Below are 19,483 nucleotides of genomic sequence, written 5' to 3' on the forward strand. Positions count from 1 at the left end.
CCCACCAGCAACTAGTTTTCATTTTGAAGATAAGGAAAGTTTTATTCCTGTGAACACATAAGTAATTTAAAATTTCATGGCTTTTCCTGAACAGGTTACACAAACACATCTATTCATATATAAAACTGCAGGTTGTTAAAACAGAGGGGGACTTTGACAGAGATAGTTCAACTACATTTTGGCATGACAGCAAAAGCCAAAAATCAAGCAAAGTGAAATCTGTGTATTCCTCTTTGCTTTCAGGGCTCAACAAGTAAATGGATCTTCAGAAGATGATTTCATCAAGTCTATTTATTAATGCATTTCAAGTTTCAAAAAACCTTACATATCTTTGCACAATACTTTATTTTTTGCATTTTTTAGTAAAAATTTCCAAAGTGAACAAAAAAGAGACTGTATAAAACACAGTGGACATGAAATCGACAGTAGTATTTCTGTTTCATTGTCTTGAACTTCCTTTCGGCTTTACCACATCTTGACTTGCAGTGGAGAGTTCAGTGCACATTTCTGTTTTCAAAAAACATTTAACTTAGACTCAAAATAAAATAGGGCAGCATTTGTCTGCCAAAATCCTACCACAGGATAACATTACAGGCAAAAATTTTACATGTTCCAAAGTCTACCACACTCAAGAAGTTACTAAGAACTCTTGCTGAATAAAAGTCACCATTTTAGAAATGCAAACCCACTTCCAATCTTTGCACAGTCTTAAAACAAATGTATTTAAAATGACTTAAAAGCAACTACATACACTTCTAACTAGTTAAGATCATTTAGAATTATTTATATAGTCTATTGGACTTGGGGTTTCATGTACAAAATTTGTCTCTAAACCATGTACAAAAAGCTGTGTTTTGAAAAAGTTACCACATACTGTACAAGTTTACAAGGAAGAGATCCCATTATATTCTGTAACATTTTTGGCCTTGCTGGCTTGCGTCACATTATGAGAATGATTGTGTAAACCTTATACTCTTAAAAAACAAAACAAAACAAAAAATAAAAACAAACAAAGGAAGCCTGTCCAACCCTTAGTAAATTTTCTCCTAAGCAAAGCCAGGAAAATTATAGCCATTTGCATCTCTAATTAGCTCGGTGCTCTTGGAAAACAAGCAATAAATACATCACAAGCTTAAACATTTTGTAATGCCCCCTTTCATCTCCTGCATAGCAGTAAGCACCTTAAGACATCTTTTATTTCATCTTCAAAAATGCCAATTATTTACATTCGTAATAAAAACTCTGGAATGGGACATTGTGCTGTTGAACTTCACTACTGGTATAAATGTGGGAAAATTGGTAGTCCTAACTACAGTTTTAACTCTGCCACAGTAGCCAGGCAAATCACTCTACTTTAGTGGTTATCAATCAACAGTATCATGCTGAAAAGTTATCCAAACACCTGATAAATTAAAAAAGAAAATAAAGAACTACAGCTTTTCTTTCTTTCCACAACCCTTAGAACATGAACTTGATTACCAAACTGAAAGAATATCTGAACAGCTCAAATAAAGTGGTTGCAATTTTTAAAACAAGTTGAATAACAGGCAGAATTTTCTAATAAAGCATGGAAATATTTGATCTAACTATTCATTATTTCACTGAATAATCAGACAAATTAAAAATATTTACGCTGAACTACAAGGAAGACACTTACATAAAACATTTTTGAAACATTCTGACATTTGCAAAGAACATTTGCAGAACACCTGTTAAATCTCTCTAAGACCATCCAGGCTTGTATGCTGTGTCTTAGCAGCTGTTGGATAAAGATGAAATGAGTGCTTGAAACAACTTTGATAATGATAAAAAAAGTGTGATTGGATTCAAAATTGCTGTGTAAAGCATCACAGGACCCTTGACCACTACACATCATCATCCTCTGTTATCCTGAGTATGTCAATTAAACAGTAATTTCTTCATTAATAGCGGAAAAGTTTTATAATACAAAGAAACATCCATATTGCAATTCTCTTGTTTACAATTGCACACAAGTACGGGTGTACGTTAGAAATACATGTCTGCATATAACAATGTATATACATTGACAAGTAATGTCTCCAATGCTGAGGTGGTCTAGCTTCCTAGCCTTGTCTGGCAGTTGAAAAATATATCTTTTTCTCAATTCTTGAGTAAAAGTTTTACTACAGCCATATTTGCCTGCAAGTGAAGAAAATGCAGCAATGAAGAGCACAGAAGGGGGAAAGAATCATGATATGCTAGGACTTTGTGCCACTAAATTAAAAATATTCAAGAAAAACACTTTTCTTCTTTTTGAGCTGGAAGATTTTCTCATTAAAAATTAACCACTTCCACTTGTTTTGAGGGCATATCATGCTTTTTTTTTTCCTCTTCAATTTTGAGAGTTAGACTGGGTACAATGACTTATTAGGTTTTCTTTGGAGTGAGTTTTCCCATTGTAGGCACTAGGAAGAACCAAGGCAAAAAACTGCAGTCAGCGTCTCATATGTCCCATCTGATAACTCTCTCGGGGCCTTTGCCGCTGTGGGGGCTGAGTGGTTTGTGGTGGTCTCCTCCTTTTTAAAGTGCCTGTTTCAAAGAAAAGTAACCATTATTAAAATTAATTTCAAAATCTCAAGTTGTTTCCAGAAGAGTTGCCTTGGCCATGCAAATTAAATACAATTATTTTTCCGGAAGGCTTCGGATTTAGACCTGCAAAGTTTTAACTGATGAGTAACTGCATGGAGGACATACAGAATACATTTCAGGATCTCAACAGTACTTCTTTAAACAGGCCAATTTCTACAAAATGTAGCATGGAATAGGAAATAAAAGAAACTCTGATGCTGGAAAAAAGTCTTCAAAGCTTCCTTTTGATATGCATATTACGTTATAGGAAAATAAGACAAGAATTAGATTTTCATGAATTGTTTCACTGGCATAAATTCCATTTGTAGTTTCACAGTGCCAGACTAAGAACTGTAGGTTGAAACACCTGAAATTTCTCTTTAGAAGAAACAGCTGAAGAGAAAACATTTCTCTATAATTAGCTGGAGTACTCACCTGGAAGTGGTTTATGAGGAGGCAACTTTGGATTACTGCTTGGAGTATGAACACTGCATATCTTAATGAAGCCAGCCATTAACATGATCAATGCAATTCCCATAAGCAACACTGCCCACCAATAAGCCTAAAACACAAAACCACAACAACAACAAAAAGATTGTGTGGGGGCTGACACACATGCACGAGACAAAGGACACTGAATATGGCTTTTCACCAAAAAGCTCTCTGAAACATCACCAAGAATATGCGACCTAACATTTGAAAGAAATGTCCTCAAAGTTCTTCCACAGAAAAGCCCCAATACTTCCATTCTAGTGTCAGAAGGGTTCTTCACAGAAGATACACTCCAGCAGAGCTGTATAAGCCTAAAACAATCAACACTTTACACAAAATTGCCTATGCAGCTTTACAAGGGTGTTTCACTCTAGCTCTTCCAGTATATTATTATTATTATTATTGAAATGTCATCTAGCACAATAAAAATGATGAAAGCTAAAGATCAAAATATTTAGTCCCTTAAAAGAAGTCAGAGCATTCAAATAGGAAGAGTCAAAACACGAAAAAACAGTAAATTAAAAATGTGAACGGAGGTATTAACAGATCCTATTTATTGGTTTGTTAATGTTTGTTTCCATTCTCTTCAATCTAGCAAACTTATTTGTTACACACAGGGTGCTTACAAAAAATCTAGTAAAACAAGGGCTAATTATACTTTGAAGAATGCTGAAGCACTCTGCATATCAACACTTATCAACTGTGAATCTTGATTACCAAGAACATTTCATATTTGACTTGTAATACAAAAATATACTTACCACAATCCATTCTGCAATATTTTCATATAGTTCTGGATTAAAAATTGCTTTCTTTAATCTAGCAAGTGGGCCATCAGCATCTACTAGCCGACACCTCATAAACACATCACAGTAGCCTTTGAAATCATTACAGGGAGATCCAGGCTGCAAAGTAATGGTTTCAAGATGAAAGTATTCTTGCCATCGGCTTGAGCCTGTGCTTGCACAAGTAGCTGGGTCCACTGAAAAGTGAATACAAATTAATCAAATCATTATTGTAATAAAACATCCATGTATGAATACCCACCCTGTGTGTTTAACAGTTCCAAGTTTTTTCCTATTTATTATATATTTGTATTATTTATTCTTTTCTATTACCTGTAAAAATGCAAAATATATTGTTTATTTCCTACACAGCACAATGCAATGTCTGTCTGAAATGATGTTTGAACAAAATGCTCTCAAAGTTAACAAAAAACTCAAGTACAAACACTGTGAGCAGGTTCCTCAGACCCCTTCTCCTCTATTTAAACTTATGATTCAGAAAAATCTTACTTTTTCTCATGCAGCAGACATGGCACAGTTCTCTATCATCCTTGCCATCTGAGCTAGCACATGTACATTCCTCCAAGCCGTGTTTCTCACAGATAGAGCCGGCACATTGCTGTGGGAGACAAAAGCACAGCAACACAAAAAGCAATTTCACTTTTAATCACACTGACATTAGGAAAGATTAAAAATTAATATCTGAAAGCATAAGTATAGGTCTAAAGATGCTTATCAATAAAAGCAACTGCTTCAAAATTTTTTTCCAAAGCTTATAAACAAAAAATACAGTTATTCAGTGTCAGTATTTTGGCATATTTTCTAGTTGTTTAAAAGGTGATTTACCCTATGTTATTTTTTAACACAGTATCATTTTTTACAACCTGAGAGTACCCTGCAGAACACCCACAGCACCACAGCTCACACTGAAACATGACTACTCAAAACCATGGTTAGAAAAATAAATCTAATGCATGCATACACAAATATTTCTCTTGGAAAATAATAAAAATTAATGGCAGAAAAGATTCTGTATTTAATTTCGCTGTGTGAGGATCCTTCAAACTCCACGTTCAGTGTATTTATAATTTTGTTTTAAAATCACTAACTATACAAAGACAATTCCTCTATCTTTAAGACGTCTATAAATTTGCTGAAAAATATTACAAGCAATACTTGATTAAAATCCTGGACTGTGGAAAACAAACTCACAGCAACACAAGTTACAGGTCTTTAAGAGGATGATTTTTGCTTGTGTTTGCTTCCAAGTAAACATAGATCAATTTATAAGAGACTTCCCATCAATATTTCATAGCAACTGCCATTTTCTCTTTAACCCAGGAAACCAATGGCAGTTCAGAATCATTCTAATTCCATACGCTTGCACATCAGTGCTATATGTACATGTTTGGGGAAACTCTGTATAGCCAATAAACCAAATTCAACCTCTATTGACAGTATATCCAGTTTCCTAAGCCAGCAGAATTATTGACCAAGACTGAAGAAAAGTGAAAGGGTGGCACTAGAAAATAAAACACTTTCATAATCCTGATTTTTACAAAAAACTTTAAATGTAACTTTCTCAGGCAGTACAGTTACCTTGGGATTTGTTACCTACTTCTTAATCCTTAGTGGACTTTCACTGTTATTTTGACTGACACCAACAAATCAAACATCTATACAGAAGAAGAGACTGAGCTTGCACTCCTGTGCAGTGAGTACAGAAACGATATCAATTCACAATACAATGCAATAAAACAACCGCAATAAACAACATTAGCAGCTACATAAGGCTGTAAAAGCTTACCCCCTTTATGCAAACTTGGGTGTTCCTGTTGCACACGGTGAAGTTTTCTTTGGGTTCAGATATTGGGCAGAGAGCACTGACACCATTACACATTCCTTCCTTAGCACAGTCAGAGTCATTCCGACACTTATCTGTCCTTGACTTGAAATCACACTGGGCAGTGCAACACGGGCCTTGGCTGGGGCTGGAAAGAAACACCAATTGTGGATGCCAAGAAAAAGCATGAACCATTCCAAATAAACTACTCAAGCACTCAAATTTCTGATTTGTGCTAATCAAAATGTGACTTGAAAACAATTTTTTTCATAGCGTAATTATGCTTATGTACTTCTCTCTCATTGTATAAAGCATTTTAAGGAAAATCAGTAGTTTTATAAAAATACAGGTAAGCAGATTCAGATTCTGAAATCCCCATTTAAGATCCCATTAAATTCCCAAAATTAAAGCGTAGTGTAACACACATGCACAATACCTGCAGTTTTTGCCTGGTCTTAGCTTGCATTTTTTGTCCTCTGGTTGGTTTGCATCATAACAGCAGTCATCTTTACACTGGTCACTGTATCCACAATCACACTGTTCTCCTTGTTCAACCAGTCCATTACCACAGATCGGCTGCCCAGACTCTGAAAAATGCCAGTGTATTTATGTACAAAGAATAAGCAAATACTATAAACCTTAACAAGCATCCAGTCATAACTGAAAGAGCCTGGTCAAGCTGGACTTTAGACTAGGGCTCAAGTCAACTTGCATTACGGTTTGACACCCAGCTTACTCATCCCCACAATTCACAGAATTCTAAGCCTCTGAGTAAAAGGTTTTGGCTGATAAGAGTGGGAGTGTAAGAACAAGCTTTCTGCTCAGTCTCCCAGGGAACTGCATCCTTTCCTGCACACCTTTAACAGTCAGAGGACCTTGAGGCAAAGGCTGATGGTATTGGGGTGAACTACTCCAAAATCCAAACCTACTGAGTAGATGTGCAAGCATATGTGAGCACAAGCTCACAAAATTTGTGAGAGCTCACACATCAGACTCCAGAAAGAAAAATTCATGCAAAATTGTTTTTCATGTCTAAATAGGATTCCTTGCAGTTTAATATGTGCTCCTTACCTCTAGTCCTTTCACAATGAGCATGACTGAAACCAGTGTGACCTTGTCTTACTCCCTCTCACCAGGCATTTACAAGGACAGAGAAGAGCCTCCCCCAGCCTTCTCTGCTCCACACTAAACAGACTCTCTTGGACTCTCCAATTATGTCAGATTCTTCAATCCCTTAATAATCCTTGTGGCCCTTTGCTGGACTCACTCCACTATGTCCTGCTGTTCTGTGCTGGCCAGCCCAGAACTTGAAACAGTACTAGAGATCTCAAATTCAATTCTTTACTTGCAAAATCTTTCAGTGAATTAAAAACATAAGATAAATAAAAATAAATTTTAAAAAATTAAGCATTACAGTAATATCTTAGCTATTCTGCTTTCAGGAGTATTAAATACATACCAACAAAACAATTATTTCTCTTTTTCTCAAGAACTTGGCTTATATTTCGAATGCTACATATAGAGAACTTGTTGTTGTTAAGTTTGTCCCCAGATGTAGCTCTTGCATACATGATATAATTGCCATTTTCCTTCTGTCCCAAGTTCTTGGACTCTCCAGGAGTGCACTCCATTCCAGAATCATGCTGCAAAACAAATATTTCACAACTATCTCAATCATGGCAGGTGCAAAAGTAACCTGGAATTGGTACCCTTAACACAGAATAAAAAGAAAAGTAAAAATAAACCATCTTACACTCTCAGGTTCTTTATAACACAAAAACTATATGCAAACCCAATGTTTGATTTTGGGTTCTCTTTGTTCAGTTGTTGCTCTTTTTTTCCCTCAAGACAATGGTAGCAAGTATCTAATTTCTTAAGTTTCCTCTTATTTGCATTCTTGGTAATTTACCCAAAGTGCATGTCCCAGAATGAATACTGACTTGGAAAAGCTGCCATCTCCTAAAAAGAGCGGCTTTATGATCACAAAAGGGTAATCAGCATTCTGTGGAATAAAAGCAGGAGGAGTTAACAGAAACCACAGTCCATTCCTCTTGTTTGCTTTGAGGGAGGTACAAAGAGCACTTCAAAACAGAGCAGGAGTCTGTCAGCCAGTGACTATACCTACAATATCCAGCAGAAGGAATGAAATGCATTACACACTGGCAAAACAAAAAGCCTCATGCTTTCAAGCTTGCCACAAACAAGTTGCATCCCTAAGTGTCTGTGAAACAGTTCTGCTCAAAACCATTCTTCGTGGTATCCTAATTCCCTCCACTGTTTTCTTAGATAAGCTTGTAAGTATAAATAGTCTAACAAATGTGATCCACTTGCTGAATAAAGTGTCATCTTAATCAATTTAGCAGTGCTTCTTCCACCTCTCCAGGATAAAGTGTAACACATTTAACAAGATGCATGTGACCTTACACTTCATAAAGACAGGATAGCATTTAGGAAACAATAATAAAGTACCTTTGTAAGGGTTAGGATTAATATAAATAGACAATTCACAAAAAGCACTGTTGCACCAGTGTTGTCAAATACTCATAAAAGGGCTCAGTTGCCATCCACTTCGTTTGTATATAATGTATGTGCACATATGCTCATGGAGTCAGGATTCTGCTTTCCTTGTTTGTAAGTAAAACCTCCATTGGTAAATCACACCCTGTGAAATGCCTGTGAGTTAAGAGATCATCAGTAATACTTACAGGGGAACCAAAGTTATGCCCAACCTCATGTGCAAAAGTAATGTGAGAAACCTTGGGGGGCACATGAGAGCCATAGTTCTGGACAGTAATGATTCCAGTGTTCAGAGACTTCTTCTTACCATCCGAATACAATTTGCTTTTTTCACATATTCCACCGGAGCTCCCTGCATTCAGACAAAAGAACAACAGTCACACATTTAGGCAAAGAAGCGTTTTATTACCGGTCTACTAACATCCAGAGCAACAAACAGTTTGCCTCTGCAGGTTTACAGACTAAAAGTTCTCTATAATTAATATCAACACAACCTTGAAAGTAGATTAGATTTTTTTCATGCAAAAGCTCTCAACACAGTACATCCACACAAGTCAGCTGGTTTAGAATAGCTTTTGAGAGCTATTTTGGGCATTCACTGCATGGATGAGCCCTTATTCCATCATACCTGTAGTACAGACTAGCAGAGTGCAATGTCCAGCACAAGTAGCCTCAATCTTAACTGGATTTCACCAAGTAAAAAAATACACAGTAAATTCAGAGATCCTCTCTCACAGCAAGAGCATTAATATAATATGCCTAATGTTACTTACTTATCATTATCAGAAAAAGTACAAACTAAAGCTGAAAATTATTTTGATGTGTTGATCAATGACACCCATGTTTAGAAGGTTGGCAGTCAAGTGCATCGCACTTTCCGTTTGGAAAATTCCCAAAATTTTGACTTTCATTTCACCAAATTCTTCCATAACTTGAGTTTCTACTGAAGCATTAATAATGTTCTAAAATTCAGGTACTCTATCGCTAATGGAAATGGTGTCTAAAAACCACTCCAAAGAAGTTTTCCTTTCTCAAGTAAAATTTTGATTTAGTGACACATCTCATTTAATCTATGTCAGTATGTGTGTTAAGGATGAGAATATCAAAGATCATAGTTTTTCTCAGTTAAATTCAGTTTAGAAAGCAGTGTTTATGGACTGCACACTCCAATTCATCCTGTGCTTGCTCAGTGTATACACTATAATAGCCATCACAGACCCAATTTCTCATTTCTATTTACCATCCTTACCATCCATATTTACCATTATTTTTCCTATGGCTCTTCCACAGTCACTGAGGTTAGTCCACACAGGTCCCTCTAACATATCAACTGCAGTCATGGGTCTATTGATCTCTTACCCTTTATGAACAGTTTCATCTTTCTTCCACCATTACTCAATTCTGTTAAAGCTCTCAATAATGCTCTCATTAAGGCACCCTCTCTCTTGCAAAGTCTCACTGAGATTTTTTTTACATCAAAGGACATACTTTAGACCCAAAATATACAACTAGACTGAAACTAATGAGAATCAGTTCAAGAAGAGTCATGCAGTAATTATTCTGTTATCTCCCAGAACTACATCTCACTGACTTAAAAATAAAATTCTTTCAATACTACCTAGAAAACCTAAAGGTTCTGCAGTGTAGTTCTCACAGTTGTAACCTCTGTTTAGGTAGAGTAGGAATACTTGCTTCATCTGTCATTTTACCAGTCACTCACACCTATCAAATAAAAAGCAATCCCAATAATATCACCTTCATATAACAAAATAAATATGTTTTTCTTTATTGTTCATATCCTGCTCATCAGAAATATAGAAAGATGAACTGAAATAGCAAAATATACTAAAAATAAAATTAAACCATACCAAACCAAAACTGTGAAAAGCTAGGAGATTTTTGTGTGTTTGCTGTCAGTTTAAAAGATGGTTTCTACCTTTCTTCTAGTGCCTACCTACAGTACTTTATCTCATAGCACTGAAGGCTTGTATAGAATTACCTGAAGGGGCTCCAACCCAAGCCAGACCAAGGACTCCATCATCAAAATCACGGTCTGTAAACACATAGGCCAAGCAATAATCATCATGATTCTGTTCCGAGTTCAATTCCAGAAACTTTTCCACACCAATGTTAGGAAATCTAAAGGGATTGGAAGAGTCCTTCTCATCTACGGTTGTGTTAATCTAAAAGTAAATTGAAACAAACTGTAAGAGACAGGATTCATTTCACTTGCACATGCCAGCTAAGAGGCTCACTGTTGTCAGTACTTTGCTATGTTACATAGTTAAAGATGTTGCTTAAAATTTAAAAACCTTGATTGTAAATGACCATCCCCCATTATTTGGAAAACACAGCACTATAATAAATGGAGAATTGCATCTGTGTAGTAAATTCCTATTCTCTTATTTCCTTCTATTTATTTTCCATCAGTACTCAAAAATTTGTATTTATCCTCCTAAATTATCAGTTTTACAAGGAAGTCTCAACCTGGATAGCTATTCTCTATTCTAATATTAAAGTTATTGGAGAATAGCATTAGTCTATTCACCACACAACAACAGTGCTGAAACAAAGGAAGTTGATTCCTATAGAAAAACTGACCCCATTTGTGCTAATGAACTGTAATAAAACAATAAATGAGTACAAGGAAGCAGGAACAGGACATTTGAAGAATACAGCCTCCAAGAAGCATCAGTGAAGCTGAAAGCATTTCCAACACAACTTACTCTGATTCGTTTCACCATGAAGCTGATGTTACGGATCCCTGAAAAATCTGTTGACTGGTAAATGGTGTCAATTGCTTTAACATGGCTGGAAATCTGTCAAAAACAGAAGGATCTACAGTTCAGAGATCTATGCACTACACTATAACTTATTTAAACAGCAATAGCTGCAAGGCCTACACTCCTACAATATATGATATTGTGCTGTAGGAACTCCTAACAGACCTTTTTAATTAAATGATGGCACATAATGGAAATAGATCACTCCCAATAACTGCATCACCACCATTTCAGATATCACCAATGGATTTTGCCATTTGATTTTAACACATAATTCCATCAACTTTGAGATACCTGTTTGTGATACTCCTTTACTCACTGCTTTGGTACAACACAACTGTAGTGGAAATCATATTCAAAGCACTCTATTTCTTTTTTTGAGAAAAAAATTTTACTTGTTAAGTATTCTTTCATTTCTGGTACAAGACATATCTGAAAAAACTAATCATTTACCTTTTCTAGCATGCAGAAATGCCAATTTACTAAAAAGCTGATTTTGAAGGTGACTTCCAAGCTTTGAAAAACATTACTCAAATTGCCTATGTACAGTGTGATAAACAGTAAAATTCAGATCTGCAAGTGGCAGTGAAACTTCAGACTTCAGGAGAAGTACATTAACATGCTAGCTACACTTTCAGCAAATTATCAGCAAAACCACTAAACTATATTGACCCTTCTCCCAGTTAATAGTATATTGACAAATGAAAAGCATCTGCCTTTTGCTGCCACTGCTTTTTCACCATCCACTAAATCAGACACTACAGGAATAGATCTCAGCATCATTAGCTCACAGTGCTTTGAGCTAGGATTTCAAAGAGAAGCCTATGCAAGTGTTAAAACAGGCTTGGCAGGCTATCAGACAGGACAGAACTCTTCAGGAAATATTTTTCTGAGTAAGAACTGAGAACAGTGGGAGTGCAAGTCCTGCTCAGAGGTGCTGAACACACCACAGCTGCCTTTAAAGGAGGCACAAGTGCCCAGGGCCTTTGTCACAGAAACAGCAACTTTTTTAGCAAAATAAAAAACACTGTTTCTATTATGTATAGACCACTTTAACAAAGGAAACAAGACTTTATAAAGTAAATAAGCAAAAATACTGGCAGGTAAGTTACATGAAATTTATCAGGACTACCGGAAGTAAAAGCAGGTAATTTTAAACAAAGGGATTGGAAATACCTGTGCGATCACAGCTTCTCTGGTTCCATAATGCTTGTAGAATAAATGATCCGTCTGGATATACAGCTGACATGTGTTTTTTTCAGCCTGAGTGGCACGTTTTTTTCTCAAAAGCTGTGGGTCATCCTTCTTAGGCTCTTCAACAGGCTTCTACATATGCACAGGAAAGAAATACATTGATTTTCTAGTTCCACATCCTGCACTAGATTACCTAAAAATAACAATGGTTCTAAACATACTCCACTAATACAAACAGATTTTCATTCTTTTTCTTTAACTTGCAAAGTTTGATGAATCTTGAATTAAGTACATTATGCTCAGTTTTCAAATAATTTGAATGTAATCTTAGCAAAAGCTCTATCTGCATTTCATTTTATATTACAAAAGGCAGCCAACAATACATAGATTTTTTTCATTCATATGATCGTTAGAATTTTTCTTTTTTATAATCCTTTTCTAAAATAAACAAACAGTTGCTAGGTTAGGAAAAAAATCAGCACTGGTGGGATTTAACTGCACCTTCCCTAACACCAGTTATTTCAAACTGTAATTACCTCAGCTACCTCAGCAAACAGAAATGTTTAAGCACTTCAGCATGGAACAAATGGGGCACAGAAGAAGTTGTTAAAGGAACATTGGTTAGTCAAAGTGGTATCTGGTAGCACATTGGCCTTACACTACTCACTGGTTGATGACCCTCTCTCTCCATAAAGTTTTACAAGCAAATTTTTGGGAAAGCGTGTTATTGTTAGCAATGCTGAAAAGTCCATTAATGTTGACAATTTCTGGAGCCACAACATAAATAAACTAAGTTTCTGATGCTATTTAACAAGCCATATTCTATCGTTTTCTGGGTATATATTTAGCAGACACCACAAAATTATGCCAAGACTTGGAATAGCTCAGGACACAGCTTAGTCTAAAAGAATCTCAGTAACTTGCTGTTGGAAAAAAAATGTTTTGTGACATGTAGTGCAACCCTGAATGCAAACCCATTGTGGGACTCCACCCAGATACACAGGTTTCTTCCACAGGACACTTACCTCTCCCAGAAGCTAATCTGTAATGTGCTGTAACCCCATAAGCTTACAGAGTTTTTAGGAAGACCCTCCCACCAACATTACTTAATTTTTCACTGAAAGCACTCAGATATCCCAAGTGTGTTCTATTAACATAACATGAAAATCTAGAAGTTACTAGTCTTTAGAACCAATGTATTACTTGGAGATCAAGGGATCTTGAAACTCTTCCTTCTCAATTGCAATAAAGTATATTCCTCATTTCAAGCTTGATTTCCACATCCATCTAAAATTCTAACTGTTGAAAAATTTGAAATCATGTAGGATTCATTAAGGCTATAAGCAGCATATCTGGGCTACAGAAGCAATGAGAAAAAGAATTTAGAAAAATTATGTTAAAAAGAAACCACCAGCAATAATTTAAGTATCTCACAATGTGGAGGGATAATAGCTCCCCAAAAGTAAATGAGAAAACATACAAGAAATAGGAAGTTATCCAACTAAGTACTAATGAACATAATCTATTAGCCTTTGTTGTACCTCGGTTGCTGGTTCTTCTATACCAGTCATCTGGTACTTCTGCATTCTTTCAAATACTGAATGATCTGCACAACCTCCTTGTGGTCCATATTTATGTGGATATTCTAAAACGAGAAAGGTCAGGTTGAATTTTCAGATTCCAAGTACAAGTCCAAAATATGGCTGCACCAGTGCAACTTATTCAGTTGGTGTCCAATATTGTGCATGTGGTTTAAGGGAATCATTAGAAGAGTCAAGGCTTATATAGGGTTTTTTTCATTATACATTTCTACTAAGACATTCTTAGTTTTACAAACGGAACAAAACTGACATTTGCTTCTTAACGTCATTTTATCAGGCAGAACAAGAAAATATGATAAGCAGTGCCTAAAACAAGAACAAGAGCTTTTATTTACACATCTGAACCCACTTGCTTCAACTAAAAACAGCCTCCAAAACATGACATCACAATGGAAAGTTATTAGATATCAAATATCCTAAAGACTGCTTGGGTAAGAGAAAGGGCTTTTATGCTACTTGGTAAACAAACTAAGAAAGCTGGCTAACATCCTTAGAGGATTTTATTATTTTATCCATCTTCCACTGATTTTTTGGAAGTTTTCACATTATGCTACTTAACTACCAATACATAAGAAGGGAAATTCTAGGGAATAGAACCATGGTTTAATTAACCACTACATGTTACTTAAACATGATGGAGATCCAAACTAGTGAGAATATCCCATAATCACCATAATCACTGCACAAGGGAATGTGCTTCAGACACATGTGCTTAGCTTTTAATGTCAGTTCCTATTGCAGATTTGTCACCTGTAGTTGCAGAAGCTTCCTCTGGAGCTGAGAAATACTGAATACTTTTCCCTTTGATTTCTTTGCAGATTCAACCCCATCATAAATTGGTGCCCAAGTAAGAAATAATGGAATACAGATTATGGTAGCCACAGATCTGGATACTTAACAAGTCAGTTTCTGTGGGACAAACCACAGTTTTAGCACCATCTCAATGGAGTGCCACTTTTGTCAGAAAGGTACAAACTTGACCAAGGTTTGTTGTGTTTTGGGAGTTGTTGGTTGGTTCATTTGTTTTTTTTTATTCTTGTTTGGTGAGGAGGTGTTTATTTTTTGAAGAGTGGTGATCCAAATTCACAGAGTAAATAGGACACGTAAGAGCAGAATTGTAAAGCCAAGGAGGACCTTATGCCCACGTTTTACATATGTCAGTGATTTTGCCCTGGACTAGCTCTAGTCTGGGCTGTAGAGTCAAGGTCTGGCAGCATCTGGAGCACAGCAGATGTGCTCCCTTGGAGTATGGGCTCTGCTATGGTTTCACCTGACAGCTGCCTTTAATTATCTTTGACTCTTTATGCCTGTTTCTTACAGTCATAATGCATGATACTGCTACCTTGTAAGTTTATTTCATGACACTCTACATACTGGTTTCCCTCATTTTGATTTCCACCACCACACAAATACCATTTTTTAATTGCTGTCTCATCACATTCCTCCCAGCACAGTGCCAGAAGAATGGAGAGAAAAAGAGAAAAATACACTCTTACTGCAAGTCACCTCACCCAATTTTCTCCAGCATGGTAGTGGAACACTGACTTGGCTACAATCAATGCTACACAAAAAGCACCACTCTGTTGGAATCACCTTCTACTTTTTGGGATCCTGTTTAATATCACTGCATTGGAGTTATAAGCAAAGAACTGTAGATATGAGCCTTCCCTTCATCTCCACCACCCTTTTTTCCTCCCACTAGAGTATAAAAAATTCTGCTGTATTTAGTCTAATGCAAATTTTCATTACCTACAACCTGACTTCACACCACCAACTGTTTATCAAGAAGAGCAGGTTACCCAGGGCCAGGAGCAATGGCCCATCCTGCCTTTCCCCCACACACACTGCCCCTGCAGAAAACCACTGTACCCTGAAAGCAACTCCTGCAGGAGCCCCACTCTGAAGCATTATGACAACTGATAGAACAGTACTGGAAATAAAAGCTCTCACTGTATTACACAAAATAATCTGTCTTTTCTCTCTATCTTGTTTCCCAAAGATGTTAGGAAATCCCTTAACACATTTTTTATACTGACTGCCTGCAATTCAAACATTTCTCACTTCAAAAGTAATAATCTAGCAAGAAACACTTTAAAGTCATGACAGTTAAAATTACAAAAAAAATGAACACAAAACAGTCTGCAACAGCAATTGTCAAGCTTTTGCACGTGCTGGAAAAGAAAAATCCCTCAGGGAGAGATTTGAAACCACCCTGCTCATCACTTTGGAACCATTTCTAACTTACAGGGAAAGTTGCATATGAAGTTTTATTTGCTAAATGCTAAACTGCCCCTAACTGTGAAGGCACCATTCCCTTGCCGTCTTTTGAGTCTCTCTATTTCCATCATCCCCTGCAGTAGTTCCATTTTTAAATACCTTAAATAAATTTAAAATTTTAAATGAAGCTAAGCAAGAACTCCATGGTGCCAGATGACTTGGCCAGTTTTGACCCACAATCCATTCTCTTGTGAAGCATTTCAGTGCTCTGAGATGTGCCAGCTTTCTGTGCAGCCTTCTGCCAGCTCTTTGGCATCAAGAGCTTCTTAGCCTATCCCTACCACAACCCTGAGAAGTGAAAAGGAAAAAACCTGCTTTCACCATGAAATGAGTGCTTACAGTGAATGCAGAGTTGAGGAGAAAACAGAAGACTATTTTCCAACAGAGCTAGAGTAGAAGAGGTTAATAACAAGTTCAATCTTCTAACTAGGAAAAAATCATTAAGCAAAAAAACCCCAACTTTTTCTTTTCCAGTACTGTCCACTTTCAGGTTTTGTACATCCTGACAGAATGTTAAAATAATAATAAAGAGTAGAATAAAATAGCCATAAATCTAAAAACCACACAAAATCTTGTCATTTCATACCTTCTGACTACAATGTCTTATTCTAACTAGATGGCAGATGATTTTTAATGATATATACAACTCCAGATGCTCAAAGTAAGTTTTTTTTTCCATTTAAGATGTACTACTACCTTCCACAAAGACATTCCTGAACACTTAATTTTTCTTCTTCTGATTACCAGTAAATAGTATGATCTGTTAAGCATTTAGGTTAACTACTTAATAATTACTGGATTTAGGCATCTTGGGCAAGGATGACATCAAACTTCCATTACAAATGATGAAAACTCAATTCTTTAACAGCTATAGAGATTTACTCAATAGTAGCAAAAGCAATAATGTCAGAATAAAACTCAAATATAAGCAGATACCAAAAAAAATCCTTATTATAAGTTTCATTTTCAGCACTCTGATGTTGTCCATGACAACTGTCATCACAACGTGATGAAAAAGAAATCAGGTTCTCATCAATAACACAGTTTGCAATGGTCAGTCTGTTCAGCTGATAGGGCTTTGCAAAATTACAGACCACTTCACTTTTTGTTCTTAGTTGTATGGCCCTTCCAACATCATAAAGACAAATTAAGTGACCATGTTAATTTTCCGGAAGGTCTGAACAGAATTTTTCTGTATACTGTTGATCTGAAGAAATACTGATTTTGTATTTTACAGTATGACTCAGGGATACACTTGAAGCAAATATGATTTAAATAAAGTAAATATATCCTCATCCTTAAAGAAATGCTTCGTAAGTATCTTAATGTAAACAGCAATTTGCATCTTTCTAACCCTAAATTATAAAACATTTTGATCAAGACTGGTTTAGAAACTAAAATCATTCAACTTGTGTTTCAAGTCATGAATAGAAGACTGCCTTCCACTGGTCACCAGATCCACTGTAACAGACAAAAGCTGCCTTATAAAGTTGACAATATAATCCCCATTTACAAAACAACTTTTGTTTAACTACTGAAAAAGAACTCATTGAGATGCTAATCATATGTTGCATTGTGGTTTCTGAAAAGCACTAAAAAGCATATTGTTTCAAAAGGCTGAAACATGGGTGACCAAAAAAATACCCAAATTAAAGCCAAGATGACTTTTTACCTCAGTCTCTCCAGAGATAGAAATGTGATCATTTTTGTTGCTTTTGTCCTACATAAGATAGTAGTGGTTTGACTTGATTTCATGAGAGCTAGCTTTAGATTAGAGCAGTAACAACAAATTAACAGCAAATCTACTACAAAACTTAGCTTTTTTGAGTTGCTGGGTTTTTTTTGGAGCTGCAATTTAATGCAAAAATAGGTCTCATGAATGACAAAAATAATTTAGCTTCAAAAGCACTCTTCAGAAAGAGACAGAAGCAGTTGTATACTCCAGATACTTCAGACAACAGAAATCCTAGAGGCATCTATGATGCCAATGACTGAAGTGACACTAGACAATCAGAACACAGGCACATCAGACTGCACTGGCAGTAACCAACAGGAGTGATGTGTTTTTAAATAGTGCTGCTTAGACTTCACTCCAGGATGGGTTATTTTCAATCCTGCTGAGCAAGCAGCAATGTTCACTCACTTGGTGATTTGGAAGCCACACTGTACTGCTGCTTTAATGTGGCTCACTGGAATAGATTTAGACCATCCCCTCTGATAATCTGATTTTGTTTCAAACTTATGGTTTTGATGCACTAGATTCAAGAAGAAAAATTATGTAAACCAACATGCCAATACCTGAATAATTAAAAAGACCCCAATATACCCTGCTCCCATTCACTTTAATAAGACATTAGTAAAAACCAATTTCAACATTACTTCTTCCTCTTCCCAAAGCCATCAAATTACACTTCCAACAGAGATCACTCCTACAAAACAGCAATAGTAACTTTCATAAAATCAATTTATCTGCTTCTTTAAGGCACAGTTCTATTTCTGTCAGTATTCGATAACAGTGAAGAGTATTTTTAGTCACTCACTATTTACAGCATAAGGAACTGGGACATGAGACAAATCTTCTTGTCTCAGCCTTTGGAAACTGGGCACATCACTGCCTTATGTCTCTTACTTTCCTCCTCCCCCTCTTTTCAACAACAGGGTTAGTTAATAAAACCCTTTAAAAAGCTGACAGTGACTTATTTACACAAAGTCCTACATAAGTGGAAGTTCAACATTCCCACTATCAAGCAGTGAACTAAACTGTTCAGTGAGACCTCTAAGATGCAACACAAAACTTAGAAGTATTTGTGAATTATTCACAGAAATGTTATGAAATACGTATCTCACAGTTCCATGCCAAACTTTTGTAACTTTTTTATTACTTTTCTCACACTACTCTCCTGCTACAGCAGCAAAGCCATTAATACTCCAACTGCAGCTTACAGGGAAAACTGTCTTCTCCCCTTTGAACTGACTCCCCCCTGCTGAACTGACTGGCAATGCTCTGTAGAGATGAAAACAAAGCTCATGCTGCAGCTTCTCTTTAAGAATCAAAACGACAGAATGTTATCCCATAGAATTATTCTCAAGTATGGATCTTGTAAGCACCAGGAAAATATACACTTAGAAAACAAATACTGTTCACATATCCAGTAAATGCTTTTGTTCACAAGCTCTTTAACATTATGGAAATTCTATTTGCTTTTGGGTTAGTAATCATACTTACAGAATGAGATAACAGGAAGGACAAATGTATTTTCTAGCTCACAGCAATTTTAATATACTCAGAGACAGCACATATACTGCCACTGAAAGTAAAATACATAAAACCCACCCAAATTTGCTGAATTTTTAATGGAGAGAGATCATTTCACTGCATTCACACAAGAGAAGTAATCAAGG

General features: G+C 36.2%; 1 protein-coding gene across 1 annotated transcript in view; it reads right to left on the bottom strand.

The window, feature by feature from the left end:
• Positions 1 to 270: 270 nt before the first annotated feature.
• Positions 271 to 19,483, bottom strand: part of ADAM10 (ADAM metallopeptidase domain 10) — a 41,754-nt gene continuing 22,541 nt past the window's right edge. The window contains exons 5-16 of the mRNA XM_005521464.3: positions 13,745 to 13,848; positions 12,186 to 12,335; positions 10,953 to 11,045; positions 10,226 to 10,409; positions 8,415 to 8,578; positions 7,169 to 7,352; positions 6,146 to 6,296; positions 5,674 to 5,857; positions 4,377 to 4,485; positions 3,843 to 4,063; positions 3,025 to 3,151; positions 271 to 2,550 (exon numbers count right to left, since the gene is read on the bottom strand). Coding sequence (XP_005521521.1) covers positions 2,456 to 2,550; positions 3,025 to 3,151; positions 3,843 to 4,063; positions 4,377 to 4,485; positions 5,674 to 5,857; positions 6,146 to 6,296; positions 7,169 to 7,352; positions 8,415 to 8,578; positions 10,226 to 10,409; positions 10,953 to 11,045; positions 12,186 to 12,335; positions 13,745 to 13,848 — 1,766 coding nt within the window. The 3' untranslated portion in view covers positions 271 to 2,455. The remainder of the gene's footprint in view (positions 2,551 to 3,024; positions 3,152 to 3,842; positions 4,064 to 4,376; positions 4,486 to 5,673; positions 5,858 to 6,145; positions 6,297 to 7,168; positions 7,353 to 8,414; positions 8,579 to 10,225; positions 10,410 to 10,952; positions 11,046 to 12,185; positions 12,336 to 13,744; positions 13,849 to 19,483) is intronic.

This window comes from Pseudopodoces humilis, chromosome 16, assembly GCF_049639895.1.
Source record: "Pseudopodoces humilis isolate 2021_Gansu_Grassland_sample_001 chromosome 16, ASM4963989v1, whole genome shotgun sequence".
In the NCBI taxonomy this organism is placed as follows: domain Eukaryota; kingdom Metazoa; phylum Chordata; class Aves; order Passeriformes; family Paridae; genus Pseudopodoces; species Pseudopodoces humilis.